The sequence below is a fragment of the Panthera onca genome, chromosome B2 (assembly GCF_046562875.1).
Source record: "Panthera onca isolate mPanOnc1 chromosome B2, mPanOnc1 haplotype 2, whole genome shotgun sequence".
Taxonomy (NCBI): domain Eukaryota; kingdom Metazoa; phylum Chordata; class Mammalia; order Carnivora; family Felidae; genus Panthera; species Panthera onca.
In genome coordinates, this window is record NC_138343.1 from 79904157 (window position 1) to 79922938 (window position 18782).

The 18782-nt window shown below is 41.3% G+C and overlaps 1 protein-coding gene across 2 annotated transcripts in view; it reads left to right on the top strand.

Annotated features, from left to right (window-relative positions):
- The first annotated feature begins 291 nt into the window (after positions 1-291).
- The window catches only part of ANKRD6 (ankyrin repeat domain 6), an 81230-nt gene continuing 62739 nt past the window's right edge, over positions 292-18782 (top strand). For both annotated transcript variants that reach the window (XM_060616172.2, XM_060616174.2), the window contains exon 1: positions 292-411. In XM_060616172.2, the coding sequence (XP_060472155.1) occupies positions 292-411 (120 nt within the window). The remainder of the gene's footprint in view (positions 412-18782) is intronic.

Genomic DNA, 18782 nt, shown 5'->3' on the forward strand with positions numbered 1-18782 from the left:
ATGTGCTTCCTGCTCGTCCTATCTTTACTCAGCTTCTGTCCCCTGCAGTGAGCGATCAGCAGATGCCCTAAAATCAGAGAGAGGAGGTGTGTGGCCTGTCCTGTGTGCTGAGCGGTGCTGATGGCAACTTTGTTTGTAATCCCTAGGTCCCGAAGATGGCATAGTAATACAGGCACCTTCTGATGATCGGGAGCGTCTTTACCCGTGGGTGCCTGCCCGGGCCAGTGGCATCGTGTTGAGCTGAAGGAACTTGTCTACTGCTTTCCTGAAAACCTCTTTTTCTCCTAATTCATGAGCCAGCAGGATGCGGTCGCTGCACTTTCTGAACGCCTTCTCATAGCTGCGTACAAAGGCCAAGCAGAGAATGTGGTTCAGCTCATCAACAAGGGCGCCAAGGTAGCAGTTACCAAGGTAACAAGAAAAAAAAAACTAACACTTTAACCATTCCCTGGGAAAAAGCCTACCTCTTAATAACCATTGTCTGTACAACTTTTGTGTTGGTTTGAAGCTTTCATGGAACTAGCTTTTTCTTTTTTCCAGTGGTGGCAGTTTGGGAAGCAGGAAGGAGGATTAAAATGCTTTCAATGCTATCTTTCAAGTGGAGTGACTTATTTTTTTTTTTAATGTTTATTTATTCTGGAGAAAGAGAGAGAGGGGCAGAGTGAGAGGGGGGGAGGAGCAGAGAGAGAGAGGGAGACACAGAATCTGAAGCAGCTCCAAGCTCTGAGATGTCAGCACAGAGTCTGATGTGAGGCTCGAACTCACATACCGTGAGATCATGACCTGAGCCGAAGTCAGATGCTTAACCAACTGAGCCATCCAGGTGCCTCTGGAGTGACTTGTAATTAGCATTTGACAGTCTTTAAAAAATCACAGTATGGCCTTTTCTCACCTACTTCTTTAGCTAAATGGACAAGAGGTGTCTCTGGAGAAGTTGGGGGGCATAAAAAGTTATTGGAAAAAATGTACAGTAATCTCATTATTGTACAGGAACAGGGCAGCCCATCGGCTGTGCAGAACCTCACTGTTCCCATATGTACAGTAACAGACTTGGGCCAGATGACAGCCACCATCTCTTTGGGCTTTCATTTCATATGGGTCAGGAAACAGATAATTCCACGGTAGATGAGAAAACATACTGGCTAAAGGGCGATATTGTAGCAAAAGTGGGGAAAGTCAGGCTGCATAGTTAGGTGACAAGTTAAAATATATAGATGAAATAATGCTGATGGAAGGCACTTATTGAGCACTTAGTATTGCTCTAAGGACTTTATAGTCCTCTAGAAGAGGTTCTTTTTTTCATCCCCACTGTAGAGATGTAGAGAGCCTGAGGCACAGAGAGTTACTTGCTCAGGGTCTGTTCTTCAGCTGTTGGGTGGCAGAATTGCTACTTGTACCTACAGAGTCTGGCTCCAAAGCCCACCCTCCAGGCCACCCCAGATAGCTGTGGAGAGAAGCGAAGCTTAATTTTCAAATGCTAATGTCTGACCACCTGTGGCACAGATTGGCCAGCACGCATTTTCAGTTACTCACATGCGGTCTCTGCATTTTATGATTCTGACGTGTGCTTTTTTGGCCCCACCAAGCAGTTAATTCCGACACTGTCTACCTGGAGGTGGCATCAGGCCTCACAGGTTAAGGGCTCAGTCCCACAAGACTGCATTTCCCCCCACTCCACTTCAGATGCCAGCCGCCAAGTCCAGGTTATCACCTGTACTTCTGACCAACACAGAATCAAGGGTTCCCACAATCCCCTGATCCCCTGCGTTTGACTGATCTGCTAGAGCAGCTCACAGAACTCAGGAAGACATTTTGCTTACCAAATTACTAGTTCATTGTGAAAGGTTGTAACTGAGGACCAGCCAGATAGAAGAGATACATAAGGCAAGGTATGAGGAAAAGGCTACAGAGCTTCCATGCGCTCTGAGTGCACCACCCTACCGGAACTTCCATGTCTTCCCCAGCCCAGAAGTTTTCTGGCTTGTCTTGGATTTTTATGGAGGCTTCATTGCTGATTGCTCATTGACATTCAACCTCCAGCCTCACCCCTCTCCCTGGAGGTCAGGGGATGGGACTGAAAATGTGACCATCTAATTATGGTTGGTTGCCCTGGCAACCAGCAACATCCTTAGGGCTTTCTAAAAGTTCCCTCATTGACATGAATTCAGGTGTGGTTGAAAGGGGCTTATTATGAAGAACACATTAGTTTCACTTTTTTGTCTCTGGAGCTATTTCAGGAATGAGGACAAAGACCAGCTACTGTAAAAAAAGATGTTCCTGTTGTTCTTATCACTTAGGAAATTCCAAGGATTTGGGGAGCTGTGAGCCAGGAACGGACACTAAAACCAGATATATATTCATTATAAACAATATCATGATGCTTGTCTCTGACAAAATATTGGGCTATGCAGAGGTCACCTTTTGGCCTAACAATGCCCTGCACATAAATGGTGATAAGCTTGTATGGAACTGACGGTGAAGGGAGCCATAGCTCAGGCTTTGGTGTGATTCGCCCACAGCTCTTCAGGGTCTGGGCAATCACACCTGCAAGAAGGTGCATGAACTCTGTAGTTAGGGTGCATGCTCACATATTTTCACTTTGCTATGTTTGCTAGTTGTGCCACTTGCTTGACTTCTTAGAGCATCAGTTTCCTTACTGTAAAAGACTTAATGATACCATCTTTTCAGGATTGTTATAATAACAAATTATTGATAAACATTTAGCTCATAGTCTGAAAGTTTTCTTTTTCTTTCTAACGTGAACTTTCTTTCTTTCTTGAGGGAGAGAATGCATGTGCAAGCAGGGGAGGGGCAGAGGGAGAGGGAGAGAGAGAATCTTAAGCAGGCTCCACATCCAGCGTGGAGCCTGACATGGAGCTCGATCTCACAACTGTGAGATCATGACCTCAGCTGAAATCAAGAATCGGATACTTAACCAACTGACCTGTCCAGGTGCCCTGAAAGTTTTCTTTTTAAAACAGACTTCATCATTTGCTTTTTTTAAAAACAGGTTTATTGAGGTATAACTTACATGTCATAAAATTCACCCATTTAAAGTATACAATTCAGTGATTTTTGATGTGTTTACAGAGTTGTACAATAATCACCGTGTTTTAATTTTAGAACATTTCCATCATCCCAGTAAGAAACTTTCTACTCATTAGCTGTCATTCCCCATTCCCACCCCCAGCTCCTGGCAACCATTAATCTACTTTCTGTCTCTACGTATCTGTTTTCTAGAGGCGCCTGGGTGGCTCAGTGGGTTAAGCGTCTGGCTCTCGGTTTTGGCTTGGGTCATGATCGTATGGTTTCATGGCTTTGAACCCCGCATTGGGCTGTGCAGTGATGGTGCAGAGCCTGCTTCGGATTCTCTCTCATCCTCTTTCTCTCTGCCCCTCCCCTACTCATGCTTTCTCTGTCTCTCTCAAAATAAATAAATAAACCTAAAAAAATTTAAATATCTGTTTTCTGGACATTTCCCATAAATGGAATCATATAGTATGTAGCCTTTTGTGTCTGACTTTTTTCACTTAGCCTAATGTTTTCAGAGTCGATCTATGTTATAGCCTACATCAGTATGTCATTCTCTTTTATTGCAGAATAATATCTCATTGTATGGATACACCACATTTTGTTTACCTAGTCATCAGTTGGTGGATGTTTTGGGTTGTTTCCAGCTTGGAACTATTATGAATAATGCTGCTGTGAATGCCGGTGTACGGTTTTTGTGTGGACGTGTTTTCATTCCTCTTTAGTAAATACCCAGGAGTGGAATTGATGGAATAAACGATAAATCTGTGCTTAGCATTTTAAGGAACTGCCAAACTATTTTTCAGGGTGGTTGTACCATTTTACATTCCCATCGCAGTGTTTAAGGGTTCCAGTTTCTCTGTATCCTTGCCAATGCTTGTTGTTGCCTATCTTTTTTATTTTTTTACATCATTTGTTCTTTAATAGTTATCTTTTTCAAAGTAATGCAGGCACATAGGAGGTTTAAAAGTATAAGTTCAAATACTGTTGGAAGGCATTTAACAGAAAGAGCTGTCTCCTGCCCACCCCTCAACTCTGCTCCCCAAAAGAACAAACTCTCAGATCTCTTAGCTGTTTTCCTGCTGGCATTTATCTCCATATTTCTATAATGAATATGCATATACTGCTAAGTTGATTAATCAGCTTAATTTTTCATTTAAAAAAGTTTAGACAAACTACAACATCCATTCATGATAAAAACCCTCAATAAAGTAGGTTTAGAGGGAACAAACTTCAACGTAATAAAGGCCATTTATGAAAAACTTACAGTGAAAATCATCCTTAATGGGGAATAAGTGAGAGGTTTTCCCCTAAGGTCAGGAACAAGATTAGGATGCCCACTCTCAACACTTTTATTCCACATAGTACTGGAAGTCCTAGCCACAGCAGTCAGACAAGGGGGGAAATAGGCCTCGGGGTTGGTAAGGAAGAAGTAAAACGTTCACTCTTTGCAGATGACATGATACTCTCTATAGAAAACCTTTAGTGTTTAGTCCCCCAAAAAACTGCTAGAATTGATAAATTCAATAAGGTTGCAGGATACAAAATCAATCTACAGAAATCTGTTTCATTTCTTTTTTTTTAAGTTTATTTATTTATTTTGAGAGAGAGAGGGAGGGAGGGGCAGAGAGAGAGGGTGAGAGAGAATCCTAGGCAGGTTCCATGCTGTCAGTGTGGAGCCTGACACAGGGCTCAATCTCACGAACGGTCACAACCTGAGCCGAAATCAAGAGTCGCTTACTTAACTGACTGAGCCACTCAGGTGCCCCTATTTCATTTCTGTACACCAATAATGAAGCAGCAGAAAGAGAAATTAAGAAAACAATCTGATTTACAATTGTACCAAAAATAATAAAATACCTAGGAATAAACCTAACCAAAAGAGGTGAAAGACCTGTACTCTGAAAACTATTAAACACTGATGAAAGAAATTGAAGGCTACGCAAAGAAATGGAAACACATTCATGCTCATGGACTGGAAGAAAAAATATTGTTAAAATGCCCATACTACCAAAAGCAATGTACACATTCAATGCAATCCTTATCAAAATACCAACAGCATTTTTCACAGAACTAGAATAAACAATCCTAAAATGTGTATGGAACCACAAAAGATCCCAAATAGCTGCTATAGCAATCTTGAAAAAGAAAAGCAAAGCCAGAGGCATCACAATTCCAGACTTCAAATTATATTACAAAGCTGCGGTAATCAAAACAGTATGGTACCAGCACAAAAATATACACATAAACCAATGGAACAGAATAGAAATCCAGAAATAAATCCAAAATTATATGGTCAATTAATCTTCAACAAAGAAGGGAAGATATGCAATGGGAAAAAGTCTCTTCAACAAATGGTGCTGGGAAAACTGGACAGCTACATGCGAAAGAATGAAACCATTTTCTTACCATACACAAAAATAAATTCAACATGGATTAAAGACCTAAATGTGAGACCTGAAAGTATAAAAATCCTAGATAAGACTACAAGCAGTAACTTCTCTGACAGTGGCCATAGCAACTTCTTTCTAGATATGTCTCCTGGGGCAAGGGAAACAAGCAAAAATAAACTATTGGGACTACATCAAAAGAGCCTGCTTGTAATTCTCTCTCCCTCTCTCTCTGCTCCTGTTGCTCTTGTGCTTTTGTGCTCGCTCTCTCAAACTAAATAAATAAACTTTAAAAAGTTTTTAAATAAAGTTAAAATTAAAAAAAGAAAAACACTAATTAAAAGGGATACATTCACCCCTATGTTTATAGCAGTATTATTTCCAATAACCAAGATATGGAAGCAGCCCAAGTATCCATTGATAGGTGAATGGATAAAGAAGGTGTTTTATATATTCTGGAACAGAATATTATTCAGCCATAAAAAAGAACTAAATCTTGCCATTTGTGACAACATGGATGGAGCTAGATAGTATCTGCTAAGTGAAACAAGTCAGTCAGAGAAGGAGAAATACCATATGATTTCACTCATGTGGAATTAATGAAACAATTCAAACAAAGTGAAAGAGAGAGAGACAGAGAGAGAGAGAGAGAAACCAAGAAACAGACTCTTAATTATAGAGTACAAACGGATGGTTACCAGAGGGAAGGGGTTGGGAGATGGGTTAAATAAGTGATAGGGATTACTTGTTGGGTGCTGTATGGAAGTGCTGAATCACTATCTCATACATCTGAAACTAATATTGCACTGAATGTTAACTAACTGGAATTAGAATAAAAACAAACAAAAAGCAGTTTAGGTATTACTTTAATTTTTATGTTACACCTACACATAAAGTGTCAAATATTTTTACTATGTTTGTCTTCCATTTCTGAGTCTCCATAGGCAACTACATGCAAGTCTTTTGGTAGTTTCTTTTAGTGTTTACATTTGTAAATGATGTCCTGACATTGCTTGATTTTGATTTTTCCATTTTAGGCATCATCCGCTGACTTAATATAAAAACCGATGCTTTAAGATATAGCTTTCTTCCTCTACCCTGCTCTCAGATACAGTTTCTACCGTCATAATATAGTTGTGTCATTACTTAGGTGACATCAGCATTTGATCTTTACATTAATTTAACAAGTTTATTTATAGCTGAGCCATGTAGTATGTAGTATCATTATGTTTCCTGTTTTGTTTTTTTTTTTTTTGGTAGTAATTTCCTTACTATGATGTTAATAATTATCCCATGTTTGTTCCCTTGGTTTTGTGTGCACATATAACAAGTCATCCCCAAACTCTTCCCCAGTTCCTGATCTTCTCTCTGGATGTTCAGATGTGTTAGATAAATCTCTCCACTGAGTCTCTTTGCAGAGATGTTCTCTGGAGACCCCTCCCCTATTTTAGTCTGGACTGGTGGCCCTTCAGGCCTTCTGACAGATATCACTCTTCACTATTATCCTAGGGATTCCGCTTACCATTTTTGTATATGTTGATTTGGTTTTGGACCTCAGTGTCTTTTTCTTTCTTGGTTTACTCCCTTGGTTTGATGTGGTACACCCCCTAGTACAGCACTGTCCAACAGAATTTTCTATGACAGTGAAATGTTCTATATTTGTGCTGTTCTATATCTGTCTATATTTAGGTTAGCAACACATGGCTATTGAGTACCTAGAATGTGGCTAGTGTGGCTTAATTTCAAATTTAATTTTAATTAAAATTTGAATGCCACATGTGACTGTTGGCTACTGTGTTGAATGACACAGCACTTATGTCTTCTTGAGAATGAATGCATGGGAGAGATCGATCAACTTTATTTTTTTTAATGTTTATTTATTTATTTTGAGAGAGAGCGTGTGTGTGTGCACATGCACGAGGAGGCAAGGAGCAGAGAGAGAGGGGGAGAGAATCCCAAGCAGACTTCACACTCAGCACAGAGCCTGACACAGGGCTTGATCTCATGGCTGTGAGAACATGACCTGAGCTGAAATCAAGAGTCAGATGCTCAATTGACTGAGCCACCCAGGCACTCCAAGATTGATCAGTGTTAGACATAATCTATTGCCCCTTGATCTTCCACACTGTCTCAATCTTGTTATGTCACAGTTTTTGAGCAGATTCGTGATTACTGTGATTATGTAATTGCTGTTCATTGGTGAGCCAAGAGTTGTACTATAATTAATTACATTTCCATTTTTATATAACTTGCTGTTTTTCCTGGACTTGATAATTGCCTTGATTTTTTATTTGTTTAGTTTTATTCAGACTTATAATTAAGTCTTCCCTCTATCCTCCAGCAATTCTGTAAAACTGTTCTTAGTACAATTTTCCATGATTAATCCCATCATGTACTTATCAGTTTTATTCTTTCCCTTGAGATAGATATCCCTTCTGGAGTCATCCATCTCTCCATTCCAGTTTGATCTGGGTTTCTCTCTAGTTCTACTTGAACAGAGTCATCCTGAGAATTCCATTCACCTCTCCCCTGTGTTAGATCCCATTTGCCACAACCCACATCACCCTCCCTTTGGTGGTGCATGGTCACTGGTAACTTCTGAAGAAAGAGAACAGGAAGATAAATGTTTTGAGAGTGTGCATGTCTGAAAATATATCTTTATTCTAATCACTTAAGTGACAGTTTGGTATAAAACCTAGGCCGAGAATTGTTTTGCCTCAGAACCTTGAGGGCAATATTTTATTGTCTTTGAGCTCACAGTGTTGCCTGGGAAACTCAGTTTATAGATTCTTCCTTGCAAGACCTCTTTCAAGGCCTTATGCACCCACTCTGCCCCTGTAAGGTCTACTCATTCAGAATCTGGCTCAGGGATTGCACTCAGAGAAGTATCCTGCATGGAACTCTGTCTCTTTTCAACTGATGAAATGCTACCCCTTCACTCTGTGTCTCTAATAATTGGATACTTCTGTATCTGTGACTACTCCGAACCCCCCACCAGACTATCACTCTGACCTGGGTCTGAGTTTATCTCCCACATTTCTGTGTGTTTTGCATAGAAGAAAAGCAATGGATTTGGAATCCAAAGACCTTGGTACAGGCTCCACTGCTTATTAACTACTTGTTAATGTGGCCAGGGTTTCTTGACTTCTGTATTATTGACATTTTGGGTCACACGGTTCTTTGTTGAGGGAATTGGCCCTATGCATGGTAGAATGTTTGGCAGCATCTCTGGCTTCTTCTTCTTTTTTTTTTTTTTTTTAATTATTTTTTCTATGAATTTTATTTATTTTTTCTTTAATATGTAATTTATTGGCAAATTGGTTTTCATACAACACCCAGTGCTCATCCCAATAGGTGCCCTCCTCAATGCCCACCACCCACTTTCCTCTCCCTCCCACCCCCCTCAACCCTCAATTTATTCTCAGTTTTTAAAAGTCTCTTATGGTTTGCCTCCTTCCCTCTCTGTAACTTTTTTTTTCCCTTCCCCTCCCCCATGGTCTTCTGTTAAGTTTCTCAGGATCCACAGAAGAGTGAAAACATATGGTATCTGTCTTTCTCTGTATGACTTATTTCACTTAGCATAACACTCTCCAGCGCCATCCACGTTGCTACAAAAGGCTATATTTCCTTCTTTCTTTCTCATTGCCAAGTAGTATTCCATTGTATTTATAAACCACAACTTCTTTATCCATTCATCAGTTGATGGACATTTAGGCTCTTTCCATAATTTGGCTATTGTTGAAAGTGCTGCTATAAACATTGGGGTACAAGTGCCCCTATGCATCAGCACTCCTGTATCCCTTGGGTAAATTCCTAGCTATTTATTGGGTCATAGGATAGATCTATGTTTAATTTTTTGAGCAACCTCCACACTGTTTTCCAAAGCGGCTGCACCAGTTTGCATTCCCACCAACAGTGCAAGAGGGTTCCCGTTTCTCCACATCCTCGCCAACATCTATAGTCTCCTGATTTGTTCATTTTAGCCACTCTGACTGGCATGAGGTGATATCTCAGTATGGTTTTAATTTGTATTTCCCTGATGAGGAGCGACGTTGAGCATCTTTTCATGTGCCTGTTGGCCATCCGGATGTCTTCTTTAGAGAAGTGTCTCTTCATGTTTTCTGCCCATTTCTTCACTGGCTTATTTGCTTTTCGGGTGTGGAGTTTGGTGAGTTCTTTATAGATTTTGGATACTTGCCCTTTGTCCAATATGTCGTTTGCAAATATCTTCTCCCATTCCATCAGTTACCTTTTAGTTTTGTTGATTGTTTCCTTTGCAGTGCAGAAGTTTTATCTTCATGAGGTCCCAATAGTTCATTTTTGCTTTTAATTCCCTTGCCTTTGGAGATGTGTTGAGTAAGAAATTGCTGCGGCTGAGGTCAGAGAGGTTTTTTCCTGCTTTCTCCTCTAGGGTTTTGATGGTTTCCTGTCTCCCATTTAGGTCCTTCATCCATTTTGAATTTATTTTTGTGAATGGTGTAAGAAAGTGGTCTAGTTTCATTCTTCTGCATGTTGCTGTCCAGTTCTCCCAGCACCATTTGTTAAAGAGACTGTCATTTTTCCATTGGATATTCTTTCCTGCTTTGTCAAAGATTAGTTGGCCATACATCTGTGGGTCCAATTCTGGAGTCTCTATTCTATTCCATTGGTCTATGTGTCTGTTTTTGTGCCAATGCCATGCTGTCTTGATGATTACAGCTTTGTAGTAGAGGCCAAAGTCTGGGATTGTGATGCCTCCCGCTTTGGTCTTCTTCTTCAATATTACTTTGGCTATTCGGGGTTTTTTGTGGCTCCATACAAATTTTAAGATTGCTTGTTCTAGCTTCGAGAAGAATGCTGGTGCAATTTTGATTGGGATTGCATTGAATGTGTAGATTGCTTTGGGTAGTATTGACATTTTAACTATTTGTTCTTCCAATCCACGAGCATGGAATGTTTTTCCATTTCTTTGTATCTTCTTCAATTTCCTTCATAAGCTTTCTATAGTTTTCAGCATACAGACCTTTTACATCTTTTACATCTAGGTTTATCCCTAGGTATTTTATGCTTCTTGGTGCAATTGTGAATGGGATCAGTTTCTTTATTTGTCTTTCTGTTGCTTCATTATTAGCGTATAAGAATGCAACTGATTTCTGTACATTAATTTTGTATCCCTTGACTTTGCAGAACTCATGTATCAGTTCTAGCAGACTTTTGGTGGAGTGTGTCAGGTTTTCCATGTGGATTATCATGTCATCTGCAAAAAGTGAAAGCTTGACTTCATCTTTGTCAATTTTGATGCCTTTGATTTCCTTTTGTTGTCTGATTGCTGATGCTAGAACTTCCAACACTATGTTGAACAACAGCGGTAAGAGTGGATATCCCTGTCATGTTCCTGATCTCCGGGGGAAAGCTCTTCGTTTTTCCCCATTGGGGATGATATTAGCTGTGGGCTTTTCATAAATGGTTTTTATGATGTTTGAGTATGTTCCTTCTATCCCGACTTTCTCAAGGGTTTTTATTAAGAAAGGATGCTGAATTTTGTCAAATGCTTTTTCTGCATTGATTGACAGGATCATATGGTTCTTATGTTTTCTTTTATTAATATGATGTATCACATTGATTGATTTGAGAATATTGAACCAGCCCTGCAGCCCAGCAATGAATTCCACTTGATCATGATGAATAATTCTTTTTATATGCTGTTGAATTTGATTTGCTAGTATCTTGTTGAGAATTTTTGCATCCATATTCATCAGGGATATTGGCCTGTAGTTCTCTCTTTTTTTGCTGGGTCTCTGTCTGGTTTGGGAGTCAAAGTAATGCTGGCTTCATAGAATGAGTCTGGGAGTTTTTCTTCACTTTCTATTTTTTGGAACAGCTTGAGAAGGATACGTATTATCTCGGCTTTAAATGTCTGGTTGAATTCCCGAGGGAAGCCATCTGGTCCTGGACTCTTATTTGTTGGGAGTTTTTTGATAACTGATTCAATTTCTTCGCTAGTTATGGGTCTGTTCAAGTTTTCTATCTCTTCCTGTTTGAATTTTGGAAGTGTGTGGGTGCTTAGGAATTTGTCCATTTCTTCCAGGTTGTCTAGTTTGTTGGCATATAATTTTTCATAGTATTCCCTGATAATTGCTTGTATTTCTGAGAGATTGGTTGTAATAATTCCATTTTCATTCATGATTTTATCTATTTGGGTCATCTCCCTCTTCTTTTTGAGAAGCCTGGCTAGAGGTTTGTCAATTTTGTTTATTTTTTCAAAAAACCAACTCTTGGTTTCATTGATCTGCTCTCCAGTTTTTTTAGATTCTATATTGTTTATTTCTGCTCTGATCTTTATTATTTCTCTTCTTCTGCCGGGCTTGGGGTGTCTTTGCCGTTCTGCTTCTATTTCTTTTAGGTGTGCCGTTGGATTTTGTATTTGGGATTTTTCCTGTTTCTTGAGATAGGCCTGGATTGCAATGTATTTTCCTCTCAGGACTGCCTTTGCTGCATCCCAAAGCATTTGGATTGTTGTATTTTCATTTTCATTTATTTCCATATATTTTTTAATTTCTTCTCTAATTGCCTGGTTGACCCATTCATTCTTTAGTAGGGTGCTCTTTAACCTCCATGCTTTTGGAGGTTTTTCAGACTTTTTCCTGTGGTTGATTTCAAGTTTCATAGCATTGTGGTCTGAAAGTATGCATGGTATGATCTCAATTCTTTTATACTTATGATGGGCTGTTTTGTGACCCAGTATGTGGTCTATCTTGGAGAATGTTCCATGTGCACTTGACAAGAAAGTATATTCTGTTGCTTTGGGATGCAGAGTTCTAAATATATCTGTCAAGTCCATCTGATCCAATGTATCATTCAAGGCCCTTGTTTCCTTATTGATCCTGTGTCTAGATGATCTATCCATTGTTGTAAGTGGAGTATTAAAGTCTCCTGAAATTACCACATTCTTATCAATAAGGTTGCTTATGTTTGTGATTGTTTTATATATTTGGGGGCTTCCATATTCAGCTCATAGACATGTATAATTGTTAGCTCTTCCTGATGGATAGACCCTGTAATTATTATATAATGCCCTTCTTCATCTCTTGTTACAGCCTTTAATTTAAAGCCTAGTTTGTCTGATATAAGTATGGCTACTCCAGCTTTCTTTTGACTTCCAATAGCATGATAGTTCTCCATCCCCTCACTTTCAATCTGAAGGTGTCCTCAGGTCTAAAATGAGTCTCTTGTAGACAGCAAATAGATGGGTCTTGTTTTTTTTATCCATGCTGATACCCTGTGTCTTCTGGTTGGAGCATTTAGTCTATTTACATTCAGTGTTATTGTTGAAAGATATGGGTTTAGAGTCATTGTGATGTCTGTAGGTTTCATGCTTGTAGTGATGTCTCTGGTACTTTGTGGTCCTTGCAACATTTCACTCACAGAGTCCCCCTTAGGATCTCTGGTAGGGCTGGTTTAGTGGTGATGAATTCCTTCAGTTTTTGCTTGTTTCAGAAAACTTTTATCTGTCCTTCTATTCTGAATGACAGAGTTGCTGGATAAAGGATTCTTGGCTGCATATTTTTTCTGTTCATCACATTGAAGATTACCTGCCACTCCCTTCTGGCCTGCCAAGGTTCAGTAAATAGGTCTGCTACTACCCTTATGTGTCTACCTTTGTATGTTAGGGCCCGTTTATCCCTAGCTGCTTTCAGAATTCTCTCTGAAATTTGCCAATTTCACTTCATGCAGAAGATTGATTCAAGTTACATCTGAAGGGAGTTCTCTGTGCCTCTTGGATTTCAATGCCTGTTTCCTTCCCCAGATCAGGGAAGCTCTCAGCTGTGATTTGTTCAAGTACACCTTCAGCCCCTTTCTCTCTCTCTTCTTGTTCTTCTAGAAGTCCTGTGATATGGATATTGTTCCATTTGATTGCATCAACTTAGTTCTCTATTCTCCCCTTGTACTCCTGGACTTTTTTTTTTTTTTTTTTTTAAGTTTAACTTTTTTTTTTTTTTTTTAACGTTTATTTATTTTTGAGACAGAGAGAGACAGAGCATGAACGGGGGAGGGTCAGAGAGAGAGGGAGACACAGAATCCGAAGCAGGCTCCAGGCTCTGGGCCATCATCAGCCCAGAGCCCGACGCGGGGCTCGAACCCATGGACTGTGAGATCGTGACCTGAGCCGAAGTCGGACGCTTAACCGACTGAGCCACCCAGGCGCCCCTACTCCTGGACTTTTTTATCTCTCTTTTTCTCAGCTTCCTCTTTTTCCATAATTTTATCTTATAATTCACCTATTCTCGCCTCTGCCTCTTCAATCCATGCTATGGCTGCCTCCATTTTATTTTGCACCTCATTTATAGCATTTTTTAATTCATCACGACTATTTTTTAGTCCCTTGATGTCTAGCAATAGATTCTCTGCTGTTCTCTATGCTTTTTTCAAGCCAAGCGATTGATTTTATGACTATTATTGTAAATTCTTGTTCTGTTATATTGCTTAAATTGGTTTTGATCAGTTCGTTAGCTGTTGCTACTTCCTGGAGTTTCTTTTGAGGAGAACTCTTCTGTTTCATCATTTTGGCTAGTTTTCTGTCCCTTATGCATTTTAAAAGCTTGTGTGCTCTGCACCTGCAAGCACTGCTATATTAAAGGAGGGTCATACATTGTCCAGGGTCTGGCCTTTCAGGAGGTATTTTTTCGGGGCTTGTTACTTGCCCTCTGTTGTTGTGACTTTGGTTATTTTATTACCCTACTCATAGTAATATTTTGTACCCTCTACCAGGTATGCTTTGATTTGTTCCTTGGAGTAGCCCTATCTTTTTTCCAGCTTTCCCATTTTCTTCCTAGTAGATGCAGTCTCTTTTCCTCCCAGGCTCTGGTGTTCAAAGTACTTTGGCTTCTACACTTCTTTGTTTGAGAGACACGGGATGTATGGATCCCCCCACTTCTCTGCCATCTAAATCAAGGAAGAATTTTAGGGTGAACGGACTACTCCGGCTCCTGAGTTCATGGCTACTCCACCTGTGGTCCCAGACCTGCTCTGCAGGTAGGCATGTCCCTCTGTGCCTTTTCAGCAATTCCCCACCGCAGACTGGAGTGCTCAGCACCCAGCTGAAGACTGGGGTGCAGCTCCCACTGCTCAGGCCACCGAATGGGTAGTAATGACCACTGAGTGGTCTTAAGCTGTTCCTGTACAATCTTTGGCCTCACCACAGGGCTTCCAGGGGTTCTGCTGGGCCACCAGACCAAAGGTCAAGGATGGCCACCCGCCAGCCCTGTTGCGCACCTTCGGCTGCCCGCCGGCCCCATTGCCTGGTCCAGCCATACTCAGAGGTTCAGAAGGGGCGGGCGCAGTCCCCTCCCGGAGGCGCTGAGTGCTTCTCTACCCACCCGCAGTGGTGGCTTCTCTCTTTCCCAGGAGTGGGAGGGAAGAGAGGAGCGAGAGGGGCAGCAGCTCTGGCTTCTACTCATTAGATGCTTCTCCCTAGTTGTGACAACGAAAAATGTTTCCAGAAATTGCTAAACGTCCCCTGACTAGTCTCCTGACTAAGAGCCACTGATGTAGGCAAATCTCTTTACTTCATGAATCTCAAATTCTGCCCCAAACTTTTTTTTTCAGATTTTATTTTTAGGTAATCTCTAAACCTAATGCGGGGCTCAAACTTACAACCCCAAGATCAAGAGTCACATACTCTACCCACTGAGCCAATCAGGCACCCCAAATTTCTCCCCAAACTTAAAGGGCTTCCATAAAGACTAAGTATGAGAACATGAGTTGCCACAGTTATAAAATCTCAGTGGGCACAAAATCTGCAGTGCCCAGCACAGTATTCACACAATAAGCCCTGTGTACATTGAATGAGGGAAATAATGTTGAGTGTAGACTGCTTGCACTTAGATAGTGCTTATGAGGTGCCTGGTACTCTTGCAAGAGCTATTCAGTGATTAAATATTCTAAACCTCAACTCATTATACAGATGAAGAAACAGGTAAGAAGAGGTTAGGTAACTAACCCATCCAGAGTTTCAGTTAGAAAGTGTCAGGGTTGGGATTCAAATCCTGGCCATCTGGCTCCAGAATCCTTGGTCTGACCCAGCATGTTGCAACTGTGGGTTTATAATTTTGGATTGTGAACTCGCTGTGAACTACTTCTTGTTAGATTATCTTCCTTGGCATCTTGCACACGGTAGATATAATCTGTAAATGTTTTCCTGCCTGGGACCTCATATGCATAGGTACTTGATTATTTTTTTAAATGTTTATTTATTTATTTTGGGAGAGAGAGAGAGAGTAATGGTGGGGAGGGAGAGGTAGAGAGAGAGGAGAGAGGGAATCCTAGGCAGGCTCCATGCTGTCACTGCAGAGCCCGACACAGTGTTCAGTTCCACAAACTGTGAGATCTTGACCTAAGCCGAAACCAAGAGTCAGATCATTAAACGATTGAGCCACCCAGGCGCCCCATGCACAGGCACTTTAATAAGCCAGTATCCCAATAATTGTATTGCATATGGTGTCACACTTTACACTTTCCAAATTATTTTCACATACGTGTTGCTCAGCCCCAGAACCCTGTGTATATATACATACACACACACACACACACACACACACACACACACACACCACAGATTTTTCTTTTAGAGTTGTGAGGAAATGGAAGGCCATAAAAGGGGAGTGACTGGACAAGCTAGAAAGTGCCAGAGCTGGGACCAGAGCCTGGATCTCCTGGCTGTCATGCAGATGTCCTCTTTTTTACACCAGGGCTCAGACAAGTGCAGTCTCTTCTGTTTTCATAGGGACTTTACTTAGTAGCTAATAGTGTGTTGCTGTGATGCCTTATCCATCATGTAGGGGTGGAATTGTGCACAGGACAAGTCCTCAGAGTTAATGGGATTGGGAGCAGGGAATTGGTGTGGAAACTACATACAAACATTTAAAATTCATGTTTTAAGAAGCTTACTAAGAACTCTGATTAGCCATTTGCATAATTATCATATTTAGACCAATTATTTTTCATGTTGTATTGACCAACACATTTTCAGTTAGATCAGGTAACCTGACATGAACAGTGGGTATCCTGTGAAATCAGATGTGTCCCTGGAGTATATTGGCTGTTAGAATTGGAGGCTCAGGACCTCCAAGTAATTTGGCTCCTCACCCCCCTCACCTCTGTGCCACTGGTCACCTGTCACCTCACCTATCCAGCAAATATTAATTGAGCACCTGCTTTACACCAGTGAACAAGACAGGGGGAAAAAAAAGTCTGTTTATTTTGGGGAGATGGGCTAGAGTTGGCATGTTGCCCACCCTCCCCTCCATGAAGCTTCCTTGGCCCCCCCGATGCTCTGCCTCTGGTTTTCTTCTCTGATGCGGCCTCATCCACCTCCTTTTGCCATCTCTGCCTCTGGAGCTGGCTTTCCTTGGGGCTCTCAGCCCTCATCTGCTCTTACTCTGCACACCTGCCTTGACTTACCAGCTCTGGCCAGGCACCAGTTCAGCTGTATCTCCTGATTGACTTGCCAAGCTACCCTGATGGGCATCTTTATCTGAGTGATCCATGGGTACTTCACAGCTACATCACATCTGAATACCCAGCACCGTCCCTATGCCCCTCCTGAAGCCCAATCCTCTTTCCATGGTCTCTTTGCCAATGGATGCACACATTTGCCCAGTCTCAAGCGGAAGCCCAAGCCACCCTCCCTTCTTTTGACTCCTTCACATGCCTCTGCCTACACATGCTCCCAGTGACCTATCGTGGCCCTGTCTGCCTCCTAATTTTCTCTCTCCTCTGTGCCTTTCTAGTTGCCCCACACATAGATACTGCCTGACGTATTTGGCATTAAAACAGAAAGTGGGATTTTTTTTTCTTTGCAAGAAAGCTTTGTTTTTCTCTCCATAGTCACCTCACATTTTAGCTAAAAATCTTTACACACAACTTAGTTTTGTTACCTCAATGCCAGTAGGTTTTTTTTTGTCTGAATAAACCCTCTGTACTTCTCCTTAATGCCAAGCGCCGACCGTATAGTAAGAGTCATGAGCCTCTAGGAATCCACAGGCAAAGTGTCTTTTTATCGAGCTTTCAGGTCCTTGGGATGTTTCACTGCAGCTTTTGTTCCCTCCCAAAGCAACCAGACAAAGGTTATTTGATGCAACTTTAGTGAAGAAGAAAAATGGTTTTATTCATAAAATTAATGCTTACCAGAACTCCATTTGATTTCTACCACTACCCCTGCGTAATAACATAAGGATTTAGATGATTAAGAAGTACAGATCATGGCCTCAAGGAGCTTGTTCAGAGAGTATGCCCCCAGAGTTCACTGCAGAGTGAGCAGGCAGAAAACTCTGGGGGTGCCCACATGGGGCTGATTGTGGAGGTAGGGAAGGAGGGCGCGGAAGCAAGACAAAAATGGGAACCAAAGATAATATGCAAATGTATACAGTGTCATATAGATCTCGTTTGTGTCAATTTGCATATATATATATATATATATATATATATACACATATATATATACATATATTCATGCACAAAGAAATTGGGGAGTTAGAACTTATGTTGACCACTTATATCCATTGATAAGTGAAGAAGGCAGGTAGCAAGTGATGGGTACAGTATGATGTATTTTGGTTGAAAAACAAATCCACTTCTCTAGGTGAACATGCTTGTACTTGCTTGAGCAGGGAACACAGGAGACTGCTCCTGTTGGTTACCTGGTGCTGAAGATGATTAGCTTTGTTTTATAGGTTCTCCCATTGTATCATTCCACTTATTAAAATAAGCATATGTTAACTTTAGTAATTTGCCAAGCAAAATCAAGTCGATTGAAGTTGTGTTTGAGTGCTTGTAGCAGCACTGGACCGCTGCTCCGCAAATACTGTCTCAGTGAATTGCTCCCAATAGCCGTGTGCTCTTGTCTCTGGCATACTAGTAAGGAAAGGGACTTGCTGAACTTGAAGTAACTGGGTCAAGGCCAATTAAGCATAGAAGCTGACCTGGGAGGGAATTAGCCCTGTGTGGCTCTGAGTCCTACGCTCAGGGCACTGCCTGCCCCTTTTTCCAGTGCCTGCACTATCCCTGCTCTTTCCAGCATTAGCCCTAGCCATCCCTTCCTGCTCCCCCTCCCCCTCAACACACACAAAGAACGAGGCTGTCCTGTGGGAGGGGGTTAGGCCAAAGGGACTTTTCTACCACCGACTCTCCCCCAACCCCTTCCCATGCCACGTGCATACCATTCCTGGAGGTTTGTAGCAACTTCGAAATTCCGTACCAAGGCTGTGTAGTGTAGAGGGTGTGAGCGTGGATATGGGAACCAGACTGCCTTGGGTTCAGATGCCAGCATATTTACCACCTCTGCTATCTTGGGGAGATTACTTCATATTTGTTTCATATTGTCAT